Source organism: Musa acuminata, chromosome BXJ1-4 (assembly GCF_036884655.1).
Source record: "Musa acuminata AAA Group cultivar baxijiao chromosome BXJ1-4, Cavendish_Baxijiao_AAA, whole genome shotgun sequence".
NCBI lineage: Eukaryota > Viridiplantae > Streptophyta > Magnoliopsida > Zingiberales > Musaceae > Musa > Musa acuminata.
This window is the reverse complement of record NC_088330.1, coordinates 33,797,996-33,815,175: the sequence shown is the minus strand read 5'-3', so window position 1 is coordinate 33,815,175 and position 17,180 is coordinate 33,797,996. Positions and strand designations below refer to the sequence as shown.

Genomic DNA, 17,180 nt, shown 5'->3' with positions numbered 1-17,180 from the left:
ACTCAGATAGGGCCGTCTCGGGTATGCCATGTCAAACCTTCTCTTCTTCCATATGGCTGCCTTACAAACCTGACCCGATGGGTCCACATAATCATGGACACAACGTACAGAGATATTAAGAATCGACACTCCGCAGGGAATTCATCAGTAATAACATGTATCCAACATTTAGCTTGGTTTTACTATTTATGGCATCATAATAAAGTTACATAGGTGCATAAACTTAAAAAGTGTATGAATTCAAGATTTGCTTGTGAAACTTGATACAATTAAAAGATTCACAAGGCAAAGATGGACCTACAAGATTAGGGTCCAAGATATGGGAGATGGTCAACGAGTGGTCAACGCATGTAATGTTTACGTCATGTGGAATATGGATATATCAACACCAAACCTCTGATGGTCATATCGCTTTTATGATAGCAGTATGCGAAAATCATAATTCCTTGTAAAAGGTGAGCTGTGATTTCATTTTAAAAAATAATAATTAGAGGACATAATTATTTTGATAGACACATAATGTCTTTTAAGGTGCCAAATACAATAATAATAATAATAATAATAATAATAATAATAATAATATGAAAAACAAGGTCACACTTATGCAAAGCGTGTCAAACTTTTCTACACGTGTCTACACATGTTCAGATATAAATGACCCAACGGTGTATTATATGCTGTTAAGCCAGCCCCGAAGCAACAGATAAAAGATCCACCCGCTTCCACGTAGGAGAGGAAGACGGCTTGACCTCTTTCCCAAACCACATCCTGTGAAGTGGCTTCGCCCGTAAGCAACTTCGTAACCATCACAAGTGGCACTTAATAATGAACCAGATTAGTGTGGTTAGATAGTTGAGGGTGGGGGTAATCTGACATTATGATTAAGCTTAACGCCGGGGAGAACAGGTGATTAAGTGCAAGGAGAGCCTTCCAACACCAAAGCGCGTGCCGCCCAATTCTTACCCTCGGCTCACCATGAACGCTGACCTTCCCGCGAAAACCCCACGCTTACACTTGCAACGCCTTCTTTCTTTACACCTTAAATGCTTCACATCGTTCACCATTCCCCCTTCCCCCAGCAGCAGACTCCCGTAGCAAACAGCAAACGGCGACTTCTCGACATGATCATGTGAACCGTCGTCGTCACTGCTTTGCCGATTGCATACACCTCTGCTGTCATATTGTGGGACTTCTTTCCTCCTCTCTGTAGATGTATGGCTGAACGCCCTTGGGACTTGCAGGGTCATGCGGGGGAGAGCAGCCGAGCATTCCCATCTTCTCAACTCGCCGAGCAGATGACCCGTTCTTATGATCAAGGAGCTAATGCGCCGCAGCCGGAGATGGAGCCACGCGTGAGGGCAGGCGCCTCACGGAGGCACCCGAGCTACCGCGGCATACGGTACCGGAGCGGCAAGTGGGTGTCGGAGATCCGCGAGCCGCGAAAGTCCACCCGCATCTGGCTCGGCACGTACACAACCGCGGAGATGGCGGCCGTGGCCTACGACGTCGCAGCGCATGCACTCCGCGGCACGGACGCCCAGCTGAACTTTCCGGACCAAATTGCCTCGCGTCCGTCGCCGCTCTCGTCCTCTCCGACCCATATCCGTGTGGCGGCGGCGGAGGCTGCCGCTTCCCTGATGCCGAGTTCCGGAGCGGGCGACGAAAGCGATGGCGCTGCTGCCGCCGCCGCCGCCGCCGTCGCCACCGTTGCTTCGCAACAACAGCCAGGGAGTTATATAGATGAGGAAGAGATATTCGACATGCCGCAGTTGTTGGTGAACATGGCGGAGGGGATGCTCATGAGCCCACCTAGGTTGAGTCCGCACGGTTCTGATGACTCGCCGGAGGTTTCGGAGGGTGAGAGCTTGTGGAGCTATCGTTAGGGATATGTTGGATAGTACGAAGAGGGAGACTTCCATTTTTATCAGCAGCTATTTTGCTATTTGAGGATATCATGCAATACTAGCGTGTAGATTTTGGTATTATGTAACTTGCTGGAGTTGGTATATACAATAACCAGTTTATATTATGCGTGAAAACGTCGATACTAAGGTATTGCTGTGAACTAAATTTAAGATCACATCCTACATAAAGAAAAGATAACCGATGTAACTGAAAGCCTAGGTAGAGGACTCTATTCATAAAACAAATCATAAAGCATGCAGGAAATTTAGCAACTCTGACTTTGACTTCAAAATCTTTTTGCCCTTTCCATGACCTCGGAAAAGAATGAGTATTCTTTTTCGTTTCCTCACACCAGCCTGCATATGGAAATTCATACACTGTCAACCTTCTTAGTTGCGTGCGCATACAGTCCTTACATGCTTATAGAAGTCAGTGAGGTAAAACATATGCTTCACCGGTTTGCCCCAGTTGTAAAAGCTGCAGTAGGGTGACTGCGAGGTACGGGAAGCGAACAAATGGTTGCAGCGGTAGGGTGCTGATGCCCCGAACGGTGTAGAAACGCGGTTGCTAGTTCTTTCCCCGGCGTGTGGGGGTTGGGGCGGCGGGGCGTACCGGTCATCAAAGCTCTGGTAACTCAATAGACGCGCGTAATTACACGACTCAGTACGTTAAAGATGTTCCCCGCCCATTGGGTCCCTCGAAACGACTCTCTGTTCGGCTTTTACGTACGTTGGCAAAGAGACAAAGCCTGCGGGCCCCACACACGCACACCAAGTGAAAGAGGGAACCCAATATTGAGATTTGTGGTTGACAAAAGCATATGGAAATAAGCTCGTCCGCAAAGGTAAGCCAAACAGGAAGCTTACGGAGATGTGTTTTGGAAGCCACCGCCGAATCATGGGATAGACAACAAACAAAAGACCGGTCAGAGTTGAAGACATGGGCTCCGCATCATCCCCGTCGACGCAAAATGCCTGCAGCTAACCTGTGTGTCCTCATCTTGGCCGATCTATCGGAAATAAAAGATTCTTAGCGAAGACTTACACATCACACAGAAGCTTATTACTTCAGTTATCTTTAGTATATACAGTTGCTTTTTACAGAGCGTCGAAGCAAAACGACGAAGCTGCTTCCTTCACTGCCAAGAGGGGCCTCCATAACTTAATAGTCAGAAGACGAGAGGGGAGTGACCATCACATGATAACTTCACATATAGTTGGCGATATAAGATGACTGAATGAGTAAGTCCATTAGACCAGTGACCGAGTCTGCATGGTTTTTTGGTGTGCACCGGATTGAGAATACTCCTAGAACAAAATATTAGACCTGCAGTACGCACACTGAATTATGTAGGACTACCATTATTATTTTCTTGACTAACTTAAGTACTGGTCCTTGTTTTGATCTGACCTTATGATGTGATCCTCCACGATAATTTTTACCTTCTGGTCCCCAGAGTTGTTCTCCATCATATCTACTTCTTTTATACACATAATTGCAGTGTAAAAGATCTATATGCAATTTCACTAATACATCCACTATACTCTAAAAAAGCTTCCTATAATAGAAAACCAAAATCCTGTTCAGGTAAAACAGGAGTGGATCGTTCCGTTGGTATGTTCTAGCCAGAGATGCTCCACTGTATCCTCAACCAGCTCGGCTTCTGCTTGAGCTCAAGCAGCTGTTTCTGTGGCTCTCTTCGGGGCGTTCTCTGAATGGGACAAATGCAGGCATGTAATAGCACCATCATATTAACCTTAATATGCCGATACCTATGAACATATCACATCAGACTTTCCACCACGCTTTATGTTGGGACTTGTCCCTGTCTTTGGCCTGAAGTTGTCTCTTCCTTCTTGCGAATCCATTGCTTGACCTTCAAGTATGGCCTTGCGCATTACATCTATAGCCTTGTCTCATATATTTCCTAGACAAGCAACGCAGAACTGAGAGGCTGAAATCAAAATGGCTTGTGGATCATTGCGGAGCAGAATATGTTTCGATCGACTCCATGTTTCTTTCCTCACTTGCCATACGGGACATTTCTGATCTACGCAGCGTCCAACCTCCCTTAACGGAATTCACGTGTGAAATGGTTTCTGGAGCATTCAATAATGATGGCAACATTTCTAGACGAGGAGCTGCAGGTGGTCCCATGGGAGCAAACAATGGAAGCTGAAAGAGATGGACTACTGTAGCAGCGGTTGGAGGAACAGTGCATGTTCTCCGTCTGTGTCAGGGCCGGTTCAGGGAACCAAAGAATGGGAGGAGACTTTGAAGAGGCGGTAGGGTTGGGTAGTGGGAGCCGTCAAAGAAGACGCGGTGGGGTTTGCGACGTGAAGCCGAAAGGCCTTGATGCTTAATTTAGCGCCGAGCTTTTGAAAGGGAGGTATCAGCAGCTCCGTGGAGGATTGAAGAGGCGAGGAGACAAGCCAAGACCCGCCTACGCTTTCATGGTTCGGCGTGGTTGGTGGAAGATTTGCTTTGGACATTAGAATGAGTGCAGAATCTGGTGGTGGAGGAAAGCAATGACATATTTTTGGTAGGGACCTGCACACCAAACTATATTGTGTGGTGTCCACGATTCATCTGGTTGATTTACTTCATGATTATCAACGGCAAATGGTACAAACCAATGTGTTTCCATTAGCCCTGAATGTATTTTGGACTTGGGTTGGGTTAATGTTGACCCCTGACCTAACTCTAATCGATCCAAACATAAATGGGCCAACGTGGCACGTAAATCTCATATGGCCCAACATAAATTGGGTTTCGGATCCCCGCCGTCCCTGGTTCATTTGAATCTGACAGGCTTTAAGATGCGTACGAGGCACTGCGTTGATGGTGGCAGTATCTGATTCCAAGCGCGTAACACCTGACGACACGCATTGTGAAGGAAAAATACCGCCTGCCATTGCAGTCTCATCCCGACAGCCAAAATTGGTTGGCTTTGCAACGCCCTCTTCATGTACAACGACTTCCGCAACGAACTCACCGTCTAATTTATTACACCAACCATCCATCACAGCGACAACGAGATCGTGGTTCAATACGGCAGTAGGTCCCCCACAAGCTCCTCCATCAGCGACACCAGCACCAGTCCCTCCATCTCCGACCCTACCTCCTCCTCCTGCTCTTGGAAGCATCGCCACCGCCGGTTCCTCTCCATTTCCCTCAGCGTCGCCTCCCCGTGGTAGTCGTCCAGGTCCCGGCACCCGGCGCCCTCGATCCAGCCCCTCGCGGTGTCCAACAGTGGTCGCTCGGCCGGACCATGGTGCGCGGTGGGGTTCATCGGCTGAGCGTCATCGCCGGAGCAGGGCAGCCCTTGGATGAAGAAGTCCAGCAGCAGCTTCTCGATGCTGCCATGGGCGCCCACGTGGCAGACGTCCTTTAGCTCTCCGAGTAGGCCCCACGCCTTCCTTTCTCGTCGATCCCGCTCCTCCTCCTCCTCGTCCGTGTCCAATGAAGCCAGGTGGTTAGTGGAGTCGTAGAGGTCATCAGAGTTGGCCAAGCGACGGTCGAGATCGATCGAGTCCAGATTAGCGAGGGACTCGAACCGTCTGATGTTCTGCAGCAGCTGCAGCTTCGTTCCTGTGCCCACAGACGATTCATCCACGTTAGCTGGATTCTTCTTCCTATTCATATCTTACCAATATACACATGGTACAGAGGCGGACGTCTCACTGTAGTAGCAGAAACATGTGGAACAAAGCCTACTAACGAGGGATCAATAATAGGACTATAAAGAAGACTCGAACAGGGTGAGGGTGCCAATGTATCTGTGGCTAAGGGTGGCGAGTCCCAGTCTGGGCTCGCATCCACATGCAAAAAGACTAGGGAAGGGGATGATGGCGGAACACAAGAACCCTTGATGCCTTGAGCTCAGCAGCAAGAACGTAGAGAGACAGAGCCTAACTGCTCCACCTCAACCACCAACACATTATATCCGCATGATGTGGCCGCTTTTTGATATGGATTAATGGAGGACGACTTGCTTCTGAAACTTTTAAGTCAGGCACGAAAATAGAAGAGATCATAAATGAGAAATTTAAGTCACATACTTTCTAGTTTGGCGAGGCTGTGGTGGAACGAAGGAGACGCGGTGTCATCATCATCGTCGTCCTCCTCCTCATCCTCTTCGGAGGGGAAGTCCATCACTGACACCGGACTCAGCTGTTCCTTCTCCTCCTCCTCGGAGTGGCATGCCGGAGACTCCTCACCCTGGCCTTCCGTTGCCTATTTTTTCGTGTAAAAGAAATGCCGATGAGTAAAAGACAAAAACTCATTTGGTTCCAAAAAAAAAAAGGGGAGGCGAAGGCGTGGAGCGACTGCCAAGGCAAGGCCAAAAAAGTGGAGCACGCGTGGTCGAGGTCACCTCCAATGGGAGCTTTATCGTAGCTTTTGGAATTAAAAGAATATCCCCACCGAGCCAGGAAACCAATTAGGTGTGCCAACAACATGTCCTGATCACGGACTCGCAGTAGAACAAGGGGAGGAATTACAGCCTTTTTTAACTGCACCTCTCTAGCTAGGTTCGATTCCTCACCCACTGACCACTTCCATGTAATTCCTGTTTCTTTCTCAAGTAGACGACAAATCAGGCTACCACAAAAGACACCGGCCATTGCTTTTCCCCAGCTTTTGCTTTAATCTATATTTCACGTACCGTTTTGTTTGTGGTTCTCAACCTCCACTGCCTATTTTGTTGTTCCTCCGGCGGTAGGGAGGGAAGAGGCTTTCGCGGATGTAAAGTAATGGGTTGGCAAGTTCAAACAGTGGTAAAAAGGATGCGACAAGGTCGGGACCATCGGCCAGACGGTGATGTGGAAAGCTAAGGGATGGGTCCCAGGTCTAATCAACCATCGTAACCGCCCATGCGGTCGGCCCACGAGGTCGGCCCACGGAGGTGAGATGGGTGGCCCCTCGAATAATTTAAGGGCATTAAATAAAACCAACGCTCACCTTGGTTCCGGCGGCGCTCGCTGCGGCATCCTCTTGGACGCTGTTCCGCCCCTTGGGGCTGCGATTTGGGCTCGCCAGCGGAGAATCATCCTTGACGTCTATGGCGGCGGTGGTGGTAGAGCCGGTGGCGGCTTCTGTGTCGCCGGAACTGGCATTGGAGGACGGAACGAAGTCCGAGCTAAAGGAGTCGGATTCCTTGTCGCTGCTGCAGCTGCTGACGACTGGTGACGGGAAGTCGAACGACCTTCGTTCGTCGCCGACCTCATCCTCCTGAAACGACCTGAGCCGTACGATGTTCCTCAGATTCACCCTGTTCTCCTCCTCATTCCCTCTCCGCCTCCAAAAGCTTCCCCTCAGCCTCTTCGAAAAGCTGCTCGACCGCAATCCCTCATCCCCAGACCGGCGCCCTCCTCCGGAAGCGGCTACGTGCAGCAGCCTGACAGCGTTGAACATGGCAGAGATCAGGGGGCTCATGGATCGCGTCCGCGGCAGCTCCCGTCCAGCGCCGCCACGGAGTTCCGCGTCCAGCAGGCACCGCACGGTGGCGGCGTCTTCGGCCCGACGAGGGACGCACCGGAACCCGGCGCTGCTGGTCTCGGAATTCCAGTCCAGCTCAAGGTAGTCCTTGAGCATTAGCGGCTTCCGAGACATCATTTATCTCCAATTCTAACCACACTCACGAAGAAAAAAAACAAATCTTTTTCTTCTCTCTTCTTTGTTCTTTGGTGGAAGGAGAGAGATTGGGGATGTGGAAGGAGGGAGTGCGATACGAGTATTTATCGGGCGGAAGTGGAAAGCGAAGGAGAGCCGCAGCTTCGGAGGCGGAGGTCTCCTGATGAAGAAAAACCAGAGCGACACAGAGAGTAGAAGGAATCCATTCGCAAGCTTATAACGTAGCAGAACAAATACGCACAAAACCTAAACAAAACGCACAGGAGGGAAGCAGAGCAGAGAGCACGTTCGCCGCTTCTCTTGCCTATCCCCCTCCGCTCGGCACGGAGTTTATTCATAGTCGGTGGGCAAGCGTATACGACCGAATCTTTATGCGCATATGCATTCTCGACCTACCCACACTTGTTATTGGACTTGAAACGACCCCGCGAGTAGGGACTTCTGGTGGGTCCCGTTATCTCCTCCAATTGGAAGGATAGGTTGAGTTCCGCGTGAGTAACGGTAGCTAATGCAAACTAATTTCGAGTCCAAGTTCCGAGAGAAATATACGTGTTTTATTGTGGTCTGAAATTAATGTGGGAAGGTTGCACATTGGGGTAGACAAGTGGTCACATAGATAATATATGTTTCATAGACGATGATCAATATAAAAAAAATCTTTAAAATCAAGACTACCCTCCATGCATTAACAATTGTCCCAAAAGAACTCAGGTTAATAACTATTCGTTATTTATAAGAATAAATTAAAATAGAGCCGCAGCAGCGAGAAGGAGATCGAGGGAGAGGCAAACGCTGCAGGGGATGGGGGGAGATTCCAAGATATTTAAACTCGTCGCTTTGCCAGCTGCAGCGGGACGCGTGGCAAGAGGCGACGGGCCCACAGAACGAGTGGTGTTCCCGTGACCACGGGGGGGATCCGATGTTTTCAGCCACTTGGCGCGATCGTGTGGGGGATTGGGCTCGTTGCTCGGATCTCTCCCGAACCAACCAGTAGCCAGCTTCGACGGCGGAGATTGATCAGATGCGGGGGCGAGCAGGTGACGAGTTGGCCTCATCACGTACGGCTCGCGGACGCACGGATGCGACCGACGTGGACGGATCCGCGCACTTCGCGCTGATCGGCGGAAACCACTGACACGAGCCGAACCATGTGACGTGGCCGGGGATCGATGAGTCACGACCCACGGTAGTGCGGCCGTACCGCACGAATCAGTGAAGGACAAAGTTGTCTTTACGTGAAAAGAACAAGGCGAGAACCAGAATTTTGTACGATCATCAGGACTTGGTCGATTTGGGATGGATCAGACTATAGATTAATAAGACTGGTCTGACTCCATTCGTATAAGATCGATCGATCGAGTCGACCATCAACCTATACTTTGTCATGGACCTGTCCACAAAGCACCGATGGCTGCGAAAGCTGATGCTTATATTTTGTCATGCATACCGTGATGGACGAAGCTATTTATCGGTGAAATCGACACATGCTTTAATGGGTGCCAACTGGTGCTTTCGCTAGACTGTTGAACAGTGCTTTCCAATCATGGAGATACCTCGCAGCATCTCCCGGAGAGAAGGGGAGAATGGTAGGTATGCATCTGATACCGGAAGGTAAGAAGATACATGCGTCCAAAGCTGGTACGACGGAGCAACAGGATTGCCAATGTATGGGTTTCAGGAGAGAACTGTAAAGCTGGTACCTTCCTTTGTCTCGGAATGCTTGTAAGATTCATGCAAGGCAAGCCACTGAGGAATAGATCGCGTTGTCTGCCATTTATTCTAAGAGATATCACCATGATCAATATACAACAGTGGGATTAAGCAAAGAAAAAGTAAAATTCCAAGTGGAAATTAAATTACTCCTTCGAGTCGTATCTAAGAGTGTGACGACTCTTGAGGGGTTTTGTTTTCACCGTTGACCTATATAGACACGTGGGGGGATTGGAGACAGGGTAATTGGTGGTCAATGAATGAGTCTGAGTGGGTCCCAACCTCAGTAATTTCATGAATCCTGCACAATTATTGGCAAGGTAAACGGGAAGTCATGGCCGTGTTTCTCCTCGTGTTCTTTGGAGTACACGTTCATCTCCTACGCTCGGAGGTACAAGACGCATCCGGGCCACCATCAACATCATGTGCGAGTCACGATAAGAACCCACGGTCTCGATGGACAGTGATGGGGTTCGAGAAGGTACGTGTACGACAGTCGCCGACGTTGTGCTGCCTCGTGCAAAGCATCTTCCTTCATCCCCATTAAATTATTTGGTCAGCAAAAAAATAGATACGAGTATCTTATTAATTTACACATAGGTCTTGGGTGGCTCGAGGTCAGGCCGAATTCCTGTTGTCTCATTGTCACGTATCGAATTCCGAGCCCTACCCACGTTGGCATGTTGTCTTGTGATTTAAAATTCCGGAGCTGCTGTGAGATTTAGCGAGTGCGCACACACGTATGCGATGCAGTGAGACGTGGTATTGTGAATTATGAAGCTCTTTCGCTGCACACATTTTAACCGTGGAGGCTGTTGGACGTCGCAACTTAGTACACGTCGTTGGACAGCAGTACTGTCGGCAGTGTTCGATGATGGAGGACGTACGATGGAGCTATGAAGAAGCAACGCTACTGGTCGCATTGACTCGACTCGTCGAAACTCTTCTCAGTTCTGGTTGGCTGACATGGCACGTGCAGCGGACCGTCCCCTGCATTGGCAGCAGCAGACATGCGAGCATATGCAAATGTAACTGCTGATGTGAATTCTGGAAAGAGGAATGAGGTATAGATGGAGATGATTCCATCTCAATCCGATTTCATTATCTGCCCTGGTTTATTGCATTATGGTGCTAATATCCGTAATGTATTGACTCGATTTAGGATTATATGCATATGCATATGCATAAGAAATATATCGGAGATACCTGATCAGCAATCGATAAAGATAAAATAATTTTAATGAACAATATTTGATCTCGATTATCAAATCCTAGATAATTATTTATTATGTGTTAATCAGACGTTGCACAAGTAAAATGTTCAATGTCTACGAGATATAGACGAAAATGTGATGAATATTTATTTTTAATGATTGATCATGTCGACAAGTAATATTTGATCTTGAAAATGTTCGATAATGTCCAAGATATAGATGGAATATTACTTGCTATGTTATTTTGGTCTTGGTTATAAACATGAATCTTCATTCTCACTCCTTGATAATTTGGAAGCCTAAACAACGCTCACTCTTTTGGTGTGGAAGAACAAAGGAAATGACTGCTTTGGTGTTATCTTTGTACCGTCAATTGTTTCACTCGACTGTGTCGTGGGCCTCAACCATGTTCTCCGTTAAAGCATGTGATATAAATCTGAAAAATTAAAGTGAACCAGTTAATTACTTAATTGATTAATCAAACCGGATTAACAGGTTCTAAACTAATTCGTTTTCAGTTTCAACCTACCTTACTTTAATCGAATCATACTAATTCATTACAATATATATATATATATATATATATATATATATATATATATATATATATATATATATATAATTATAAATGTAACTAATTTAATTAGATAGGTCTAAATTGGTATCGATTCAAGCCTTTCTTACTCTAATTGAATGGCATAAAAAACTGATTCAATTTAATTTGGCTCTTGATGGTTAGGTTGAAACCGAAGATCCGTACCTATGGATGGTTCAGAAGTATGTAATTTATTATATTACATAGTGATACACGTCTTTTGGGGATAAATTAGTATGATTTTTCAGTAGTGATAAATCCTACATGTCATTCTATTTAATTGCTTTTAAACAAGCATTTTACGTATTTCAATAAATTGATTATATATATATATATATATGGTCTGAAATTACATTTGATGAGGACCTGATCGATGATCTAAATCAGCCATATTCTATCATTTTTAAGGCTTAAAATTACATCCAACAAAGTTTGGCAAAATATTTTTAAGAATTCAAGTTTGAATTTAACTATGATAATGAGGCGGCATAAAATCTTAAAGTCTTAAATTGTAAGTCAAATCCAATATATAAACTAATTCATTCAAATCCTTAATACCATAAGATTAATTTAAAAAATCAAATAACAAAGAGTGTGAGTCAACTAGTTATGATTTTTGGCTAAAGATAATCTTATGGTATATATATATATATATACTCTCGAACTCTATTACAGGTCTCTTTTTTTTCTCAATTTTTAACATGATCGATGATACCTCTTTAACTAGTCACTTATCTCACATCAATCCCAACTCTTTTATTCTTGCAAATACTCTTGTCTATATTAATATTACCGTACAAATTTCTCTCAAACTCACATTTACAAACTATACCTCTTTGTATACTTAATTTTATTTTTTTTAATCGACTATTATCTTATGGCTTATGGGTTATGTAGATGTACAATTACTTACCCTCCACAAATGATTAAAGAAAATAATTTTAAAATTATTAATCTTAAATATATTTTTTTAAATCCATCAAAATTATCTTTTTAGAAGTGTTATTTTATTTGTAATGGTGGTAATATCCATTATGTTTGAATGAACTCGATCTTATTCAAAACCAACCGTATGTATATATATAGAAATGTGATATGATCAAAGAGGAAGGCTCAAGTGCTCGCTTTGATAGTTAAGGAGTTTGAACATTTAGTCAACTTGCATGAATATCAAAGTCAAATATTTTTTTTAATGCTTAAGTTAATAACCGAATAATTTTAGTAAATAGTATCTTATTTGGATTATCATATCCTAAGGTAACTATTTATAGTGAATTAATCAGAAAAAATATTTTGTGATACGAATAAAATATCATTAATTTTGAGATATAGATTGAATATTACTGTCTATATTATTTTAGATTGATATCTACGAGACACCGGTTATAAGCATGATTCTACCTTCTCACCGTTAATTTGGAAACTACCACCAGCCACCCAAACTCTCACTCTACAATGCAGATAAGATAAAAGTAAACGTGTGGATGAACAAAGGAAATTACTCTTTTGGTGTTAACTTTGTACTATCAATCGTTTCACTTGGTATCGTCGGTGTTACTGTCTCGTGGGCCCATACCATACCATGTTTTCCACCGGTGGCCAGCGAGAAAGAGAGTTACGGGAACTATTAAGTTCATCTCGTACACTTTGAGTTATTAATTTAAATATATAAAGAATCGGATCGATTTTTTTTTTTCAATCTTAAATCTTGGAGACATGTAAAGAGTGTAACTTTTTCATCTCGAATATATTTTGAATAATCCTGAATATACAGGTTCCGATCACATTGAGTCGATCAAAATGTCAATAATATTTAACTTATTTATTTTGAAACATCACATGTTCCATATGCTGTATAGGAAAAAAAAATTTGAATAAGGAGACATGACATTAATTTAATATAGTAATAAGTAAAGATTTTTTTGTTTTTGGGGTAATTAAAGTCCATGATTCAAAAGGCTCGAGTTTGGACTCGATAGTCTTGAGTAGATGTATGCATGCATATAAATAAATATCTATAAGCCTAGTAATACAATCACTTACCAAAACAATAGTTTAGAAAACATATTTTTATTTAGAAAGTTGTTTTCTTATTATCTAACTTAAAAAAATATTTTTATTCTTATGCGTAGGTACGCATGTACAAACGCGTACACATACACCTTCGTCTACACATGTGTTATCTACATATCACCGTGCATATGGACACACATAGCACACACACACACATTATTAACATTCTACGAGATAGAACTATGTGTAGGGATGTTCAAACCAAAAAATAAAACAAAATCGAACTGAAACTAAAATTGAATCAGGATATAAGCAGTTCTTATTTATGATTTTTTATTCAATTAATCCATCGAATCAAATCAATTTTATATATTTTTAGATGTTTAGGTTTTATAAATTAATGATCAAACTAAGTGTACAATAATGATGTTAGTCTAATTTTAATATTATAATTTTACAAATGACACGAGTCTAATTTTATAAATTTTATTGTGTCGATCAAATTAGATTAAGATTTTGATTCAGTTTAATTAATTCACTAAACAAAATCAGTTCATTTAAAATTATAAATCGATTAATCGATTAATCAAATCAGATTAAATGATTTTAAACTTACCTTACTTTAATCGAATCGAACCAGTTTATTAGTAATTATAAACCATTAACTGAATCAGATCAACTGATTTTGAACTAATTTAATTAAATAGGCCTGAATTGGTTCCCTTCCTTACTTTGGCCCTACTGAATGATATTAAAAATTGATTCAATTCAATTTGGTCCTTAATGATTAGGTTGAAACCGGTTGGAAGACCCATAGCTATGAATGGTTCAAAAGTATGTAATTTACATAGTGATGCATGTATTTTTGGGACAAATTAGTTCGATTTTTCGGTACTGATAAATCCTACATGTCATTCTATTTAATTGCTTTTAAATAAGCATTTTACATATTTCAATATATATATATATATATATATATATATATATATTCTGACTCTTTCAGTTAAGGACGATATGAGACGATCCTTTGGGTCTTAATTTTTTTGGTTGAACAAATGAATAATTATAATACCTATGACTTTAACGAAGCCTTAGTTGTTTATAACTTAAAAGGGCTTATCCTCGTTCTAAATGATGGATTAATAACCTCATGTTATAAATAAATAAGGAAAGATGAACAGGAAAGGCCACACGTGATGATCGATGAAAAGCCAGAGGTCGAAAGACGGAACAAATGGATGGGGCCACGACGGTGTGGTGCGGTGATGATGACTCCATTACGCACCGAAAGTCTTTTATGTATGTTGGTGCGCAAATCCCTCAACTTCACATCAGCGGTACAGCACAACTTCGCCCATTCCACCATTCCTCTCCCCACTTCGCATCCGATGGCCAGAACGAGCGGGTGGCGTTCGACGCCGTCGGCGTCGGGCGCACTCATGCATGCACCCCTTGATCATGGCGACGATGGATGTCGACATCCTTTTACTTTGCAAGTCAAGCATCGATTGTTCTTGCCCTCCTCCATCGGTGGCTGTCCAGCTTCCACCTGTTCCAGTTACCAGCACTGTCCGATCTGCTTCAATTCAAGATGCTACCTTATAGAGTTTATCATATATGGTGTTACCCCTACCAAAGATTCTAATTCTCCTATACATATTAGATCCCCTATCAAACTGATGTAGTTGCATCTCTATGTTTTTTTACCAATGATGTGATATATTATGATCTCTCTCTCTCTCTCTCTCTCTCACTATATATATATGGGAGAGAGAGAAGTTCTTGGATATCTCTTTATGGAGGTGACAAGTTACCACGTCGGAAAAACCATGGAAAGTGAATTAGCAGCACCAGTAACATGCACTAAAGTGGAACAGTTACGTGTGAGGGTAAGTCGGCCTGCCTCGCCAAGGCTGAAGGCTGAAGCCTTGGTGATTGAAAGTGATGTCCACTAGGTAGCAATCTGTCTTCCAATCATCTCCTGTGAAGTGTGACTATTTGGTGGTAGATTTTAGCTGTTTTCTCTGCTGCTGCTTCTCTCCACTTTGTTGTTTTTGGTTCACGGGTTGCCGATTCATTCCGATCGACGAAGATGAACGATCAACAATCATTTATGTCAGCCTATGAAAATGATTAATATTCCTTCAAATTCTAAAATTGAATCACATGCTTCTAACTTTCACATAAAAATAAATTGATGTGATACAGAAATCAAAAATAAGAACCACACATATTCTAAATTTAGAATAATGATTTATCATTATTAATTTTAAAAACTTAATAAGTCACCGATCGTCTTCCAATAAACTTACCTTATCTCTTATAGGGAAAACAATATTTAGTTAATTTTATTTATATTTAATAATAATAGAAAATAAACTACTGTGCTTTAAACATTAGAATTATATATGATCTCTGCAAAGCAGATAAAACCCTAATTCTTTGATCCACAAACAAACTCCCTTTTGCAGGAGGAGGAGGAGAGAAGAAGGTGTGGGGCATGCAGTAGCAGGATCCTCCCATCACCCACATATATTATCACGAACTCTAAAGAGGCAAAGATTCTTTGATCCACCATCCAAGATGCCTTTTCAGAATAATGGTTTCCATATCCATCTCGCTTGCCTCCATATCCATCACCCATTGGTTTGACCCGACGAAAGCAAGCACTAGTTAGGAGAATAGACTTCACCAAATCCCCCCCTTCTCCGGCCACGACTCCTGTGTGGGACCCATCTTGGTGTGGCCCCCACGCGAACCCCTCCCGCCCCATATATCTCCCTCTCTCTAAAACCTTCTACTCCCTATAAATCCCTTCCCTACGGTCCTAACTCATCCCCACCCCAAGAAAAAGGAAAAGGAGAGGATGGCATCACCGGCAAGGAGACCCCTGGCCGCCGTCGTGTCCGTCTTGGACGCCGCGTCGTGGTACGTCGCGCTGGCCCTGGTGGCGGTCGTGCTGCTGAGCTCGCTGCGGGAGGGCCCGGCGACGGCGGAGCTGGACGAGCCGGCCAGCGGCGGGCGGCTCGTCGCCCGCCCGTGCGACGAGATCTACGTGGTGGGCGAGGGGGAGACGCTGCACACCATCAGCGACAAGTGCCGCGACCCGTTCATCGTCGAGCGCAACCCGCACATCCACGACCCCGACGACGTCTTCCCCGGCCTCGTCATCAAGATCACCCCCTCCAACCCTATGTAGATGCACGATTCCCATGTCTATCTGTCATGAGAGCACCGTGATCGTCTCACGTACATATAAATATACACGTCTACGTACACATAAACTATTTAGTTCAGTATCTCTTTCTCGATGCAAACTGGGCTTCCTTCTATTAATGTCTCGTGACCGAGTAAAGCAAACTGGTTGCTAATTGAATGGCGTAGGGACAGCGCTTTGTCACTTCGCCATACAAGTTTGGTTGGAGAGATTGCCTTCGATCACAGGCTTTCTTAATCAACCCACAGTCTTCAAGGACGGCATGGGAGGGGAAGCGTGAGCAATCTCACAGGATATGGTCGTCACGGGTTGGATGAAGTGACCGGCTGCCTTATCATAGAGCGATTCATTTGTATGACAAACACCACAAGAAAAATAATGATACAGGGACAGCCACCTAAGCTGATTGATCTACATGGGAATCCTAATACCAAGGGATGATCACGAACGGGAAAAGAAGTCGATTTAATAGGTGGTGTTGTCATTCATGATTCATCAGCTTCGCGATCACAATAGAATCTTATAAATAGCTTGCTTTTGGTAGGAGGCGTGGCGTGCCGTGCCTTAGCTTGACTTGATAACGCAGAGAAGAATAAGTAGAGATACGAACTACACTAGTAGGTTTTTCTTCTTTAATCAACAGGGAATCCTCAATAAACAAATATGTATGATTTGCTGCTTTCTCTTCCTCTATTTAACTCAGATCTGCTGCACTACTGGTTGGCAGTTCATCTTTCTGCTATCACTCAGCTCTGCTGCAGTGGTTGGAATTGAAAGTCCATCCGGACCTGCATGCGGAAGAAGCAAGTTCCTTGCCACCTTTAACAAGCCACAGAATAAGGAGAAGAGCTGGTTTATGCTCTCCTTAGCGTGGGAAGCCGAAAAACCCAGC

The 17,180-nt window shown here is 44.0% G+C and overlaps 3 protein-coding genes across 3 annotated transcripts; 2 read left to right on the top strand and 1 right to left on the bottom strand.

Annotated features, from left to right (window-relative positions):
• Window positions 1–981: 981 nt before the first annotated feature.
• On the top strand, window positions 982–2,039 carry LOC103976080 (ethylene-responsive transcription factor ERF026-like). Its single transcript, XM_065181032.1, has 2 exons — window positions 982–1,129; window positions 1,242–2,039. Exon 2 carries the CDS (start codon window positions 1,296–1,298, stop codon window positions 1,881–1,883), a length of 588 nt encoding a protein of 195 aa, XP_065037104.1. The 5' UTR covers window positions 982–1,129; window positions 1,242–1,295; the 3' UTR covers window positions 1,884–2,039.
• Window positions 2,040–4,528: 2,489 nt separating this feature from the next.
• LOC135655834 (uncharacterized) lies at window positions 4,529–7,875 on the bottom strand. Its single transcript, XM_065175784.1, has 3 exons — window positions 6,868–7,875; window positions 5,967–6,141; window positions 4,529–5,496 (listed from the first exon to the last, which is right to left on the bottom strand). Exons 1-3 carry the CDS (start codon window positions 7,519–7,521, stop codon window positions 4,952–4,954), a joined length of 1,374 nt encoding a protein of 457 aa, XP_065031856.1. The 5' UTR covers window positions 7,522–7,875; the 3' UTR covers window positions 4,529–4,951.
• An 8,006-nt stretch (window positions 7,876–15,881) lies between these two features.
• Window positions 15,882–16,367, top strand: LOC103976101 (uncharacterized). Its single transcript, XM_009391293.3, has one exon. The coding sequence runs from the start codon at window positions 15,938–15,940 to the stop codon at window positions 16,268–16,270; it is 333 nt and encodes a 110-aa protein (XP_009389568.1). The 5' UTR covers window positions 15,882–15,937; the 3' UTR covers window positions 16,271–16,367.
• Window positions 16,368–17,180: the final 813 nt, after the last annotated feature.

Bases quoted from the DNA above. Each gene is read 5' to 3' on its own strand.
- LOC103976080 (XM_065181032.1), top strand. From the start codon at position 1,296: ATGACCCGTTCTTATGATCAAGGAGCTAATGCGCCGCAGCCGGAGATG.
- LOC135655834 (XM_065175784.1), bottom strand. From the start codon at position 7,521: ATGATGTCTCGGAAGCCGCTAATGCTCAAGGACTACCTTGAGCTGGAC. The intron at 6,142-6,867 runs GTGAGCGTTGGT...ACGAAAAAATAG, and splicing joins CGAGCGCCGCCGGAACCAAG to GCAACGGAAGGCCAGGGTGA. The intron at 5,497-5,966 runs GTATGTGACTTA...CTGTGGGCACAG, and splicing joins CAGCCTCGCCAAACTAGAAA to GAACGAAGCTGCAGCTGCTG.
- LOC103976101 (XM_009391293.3), top strand. From the start codon at position 15,938: ATGGCATCACCGGCAAGGAGACCCCTGGCCGCCGTCGTGTCCGTCTTG.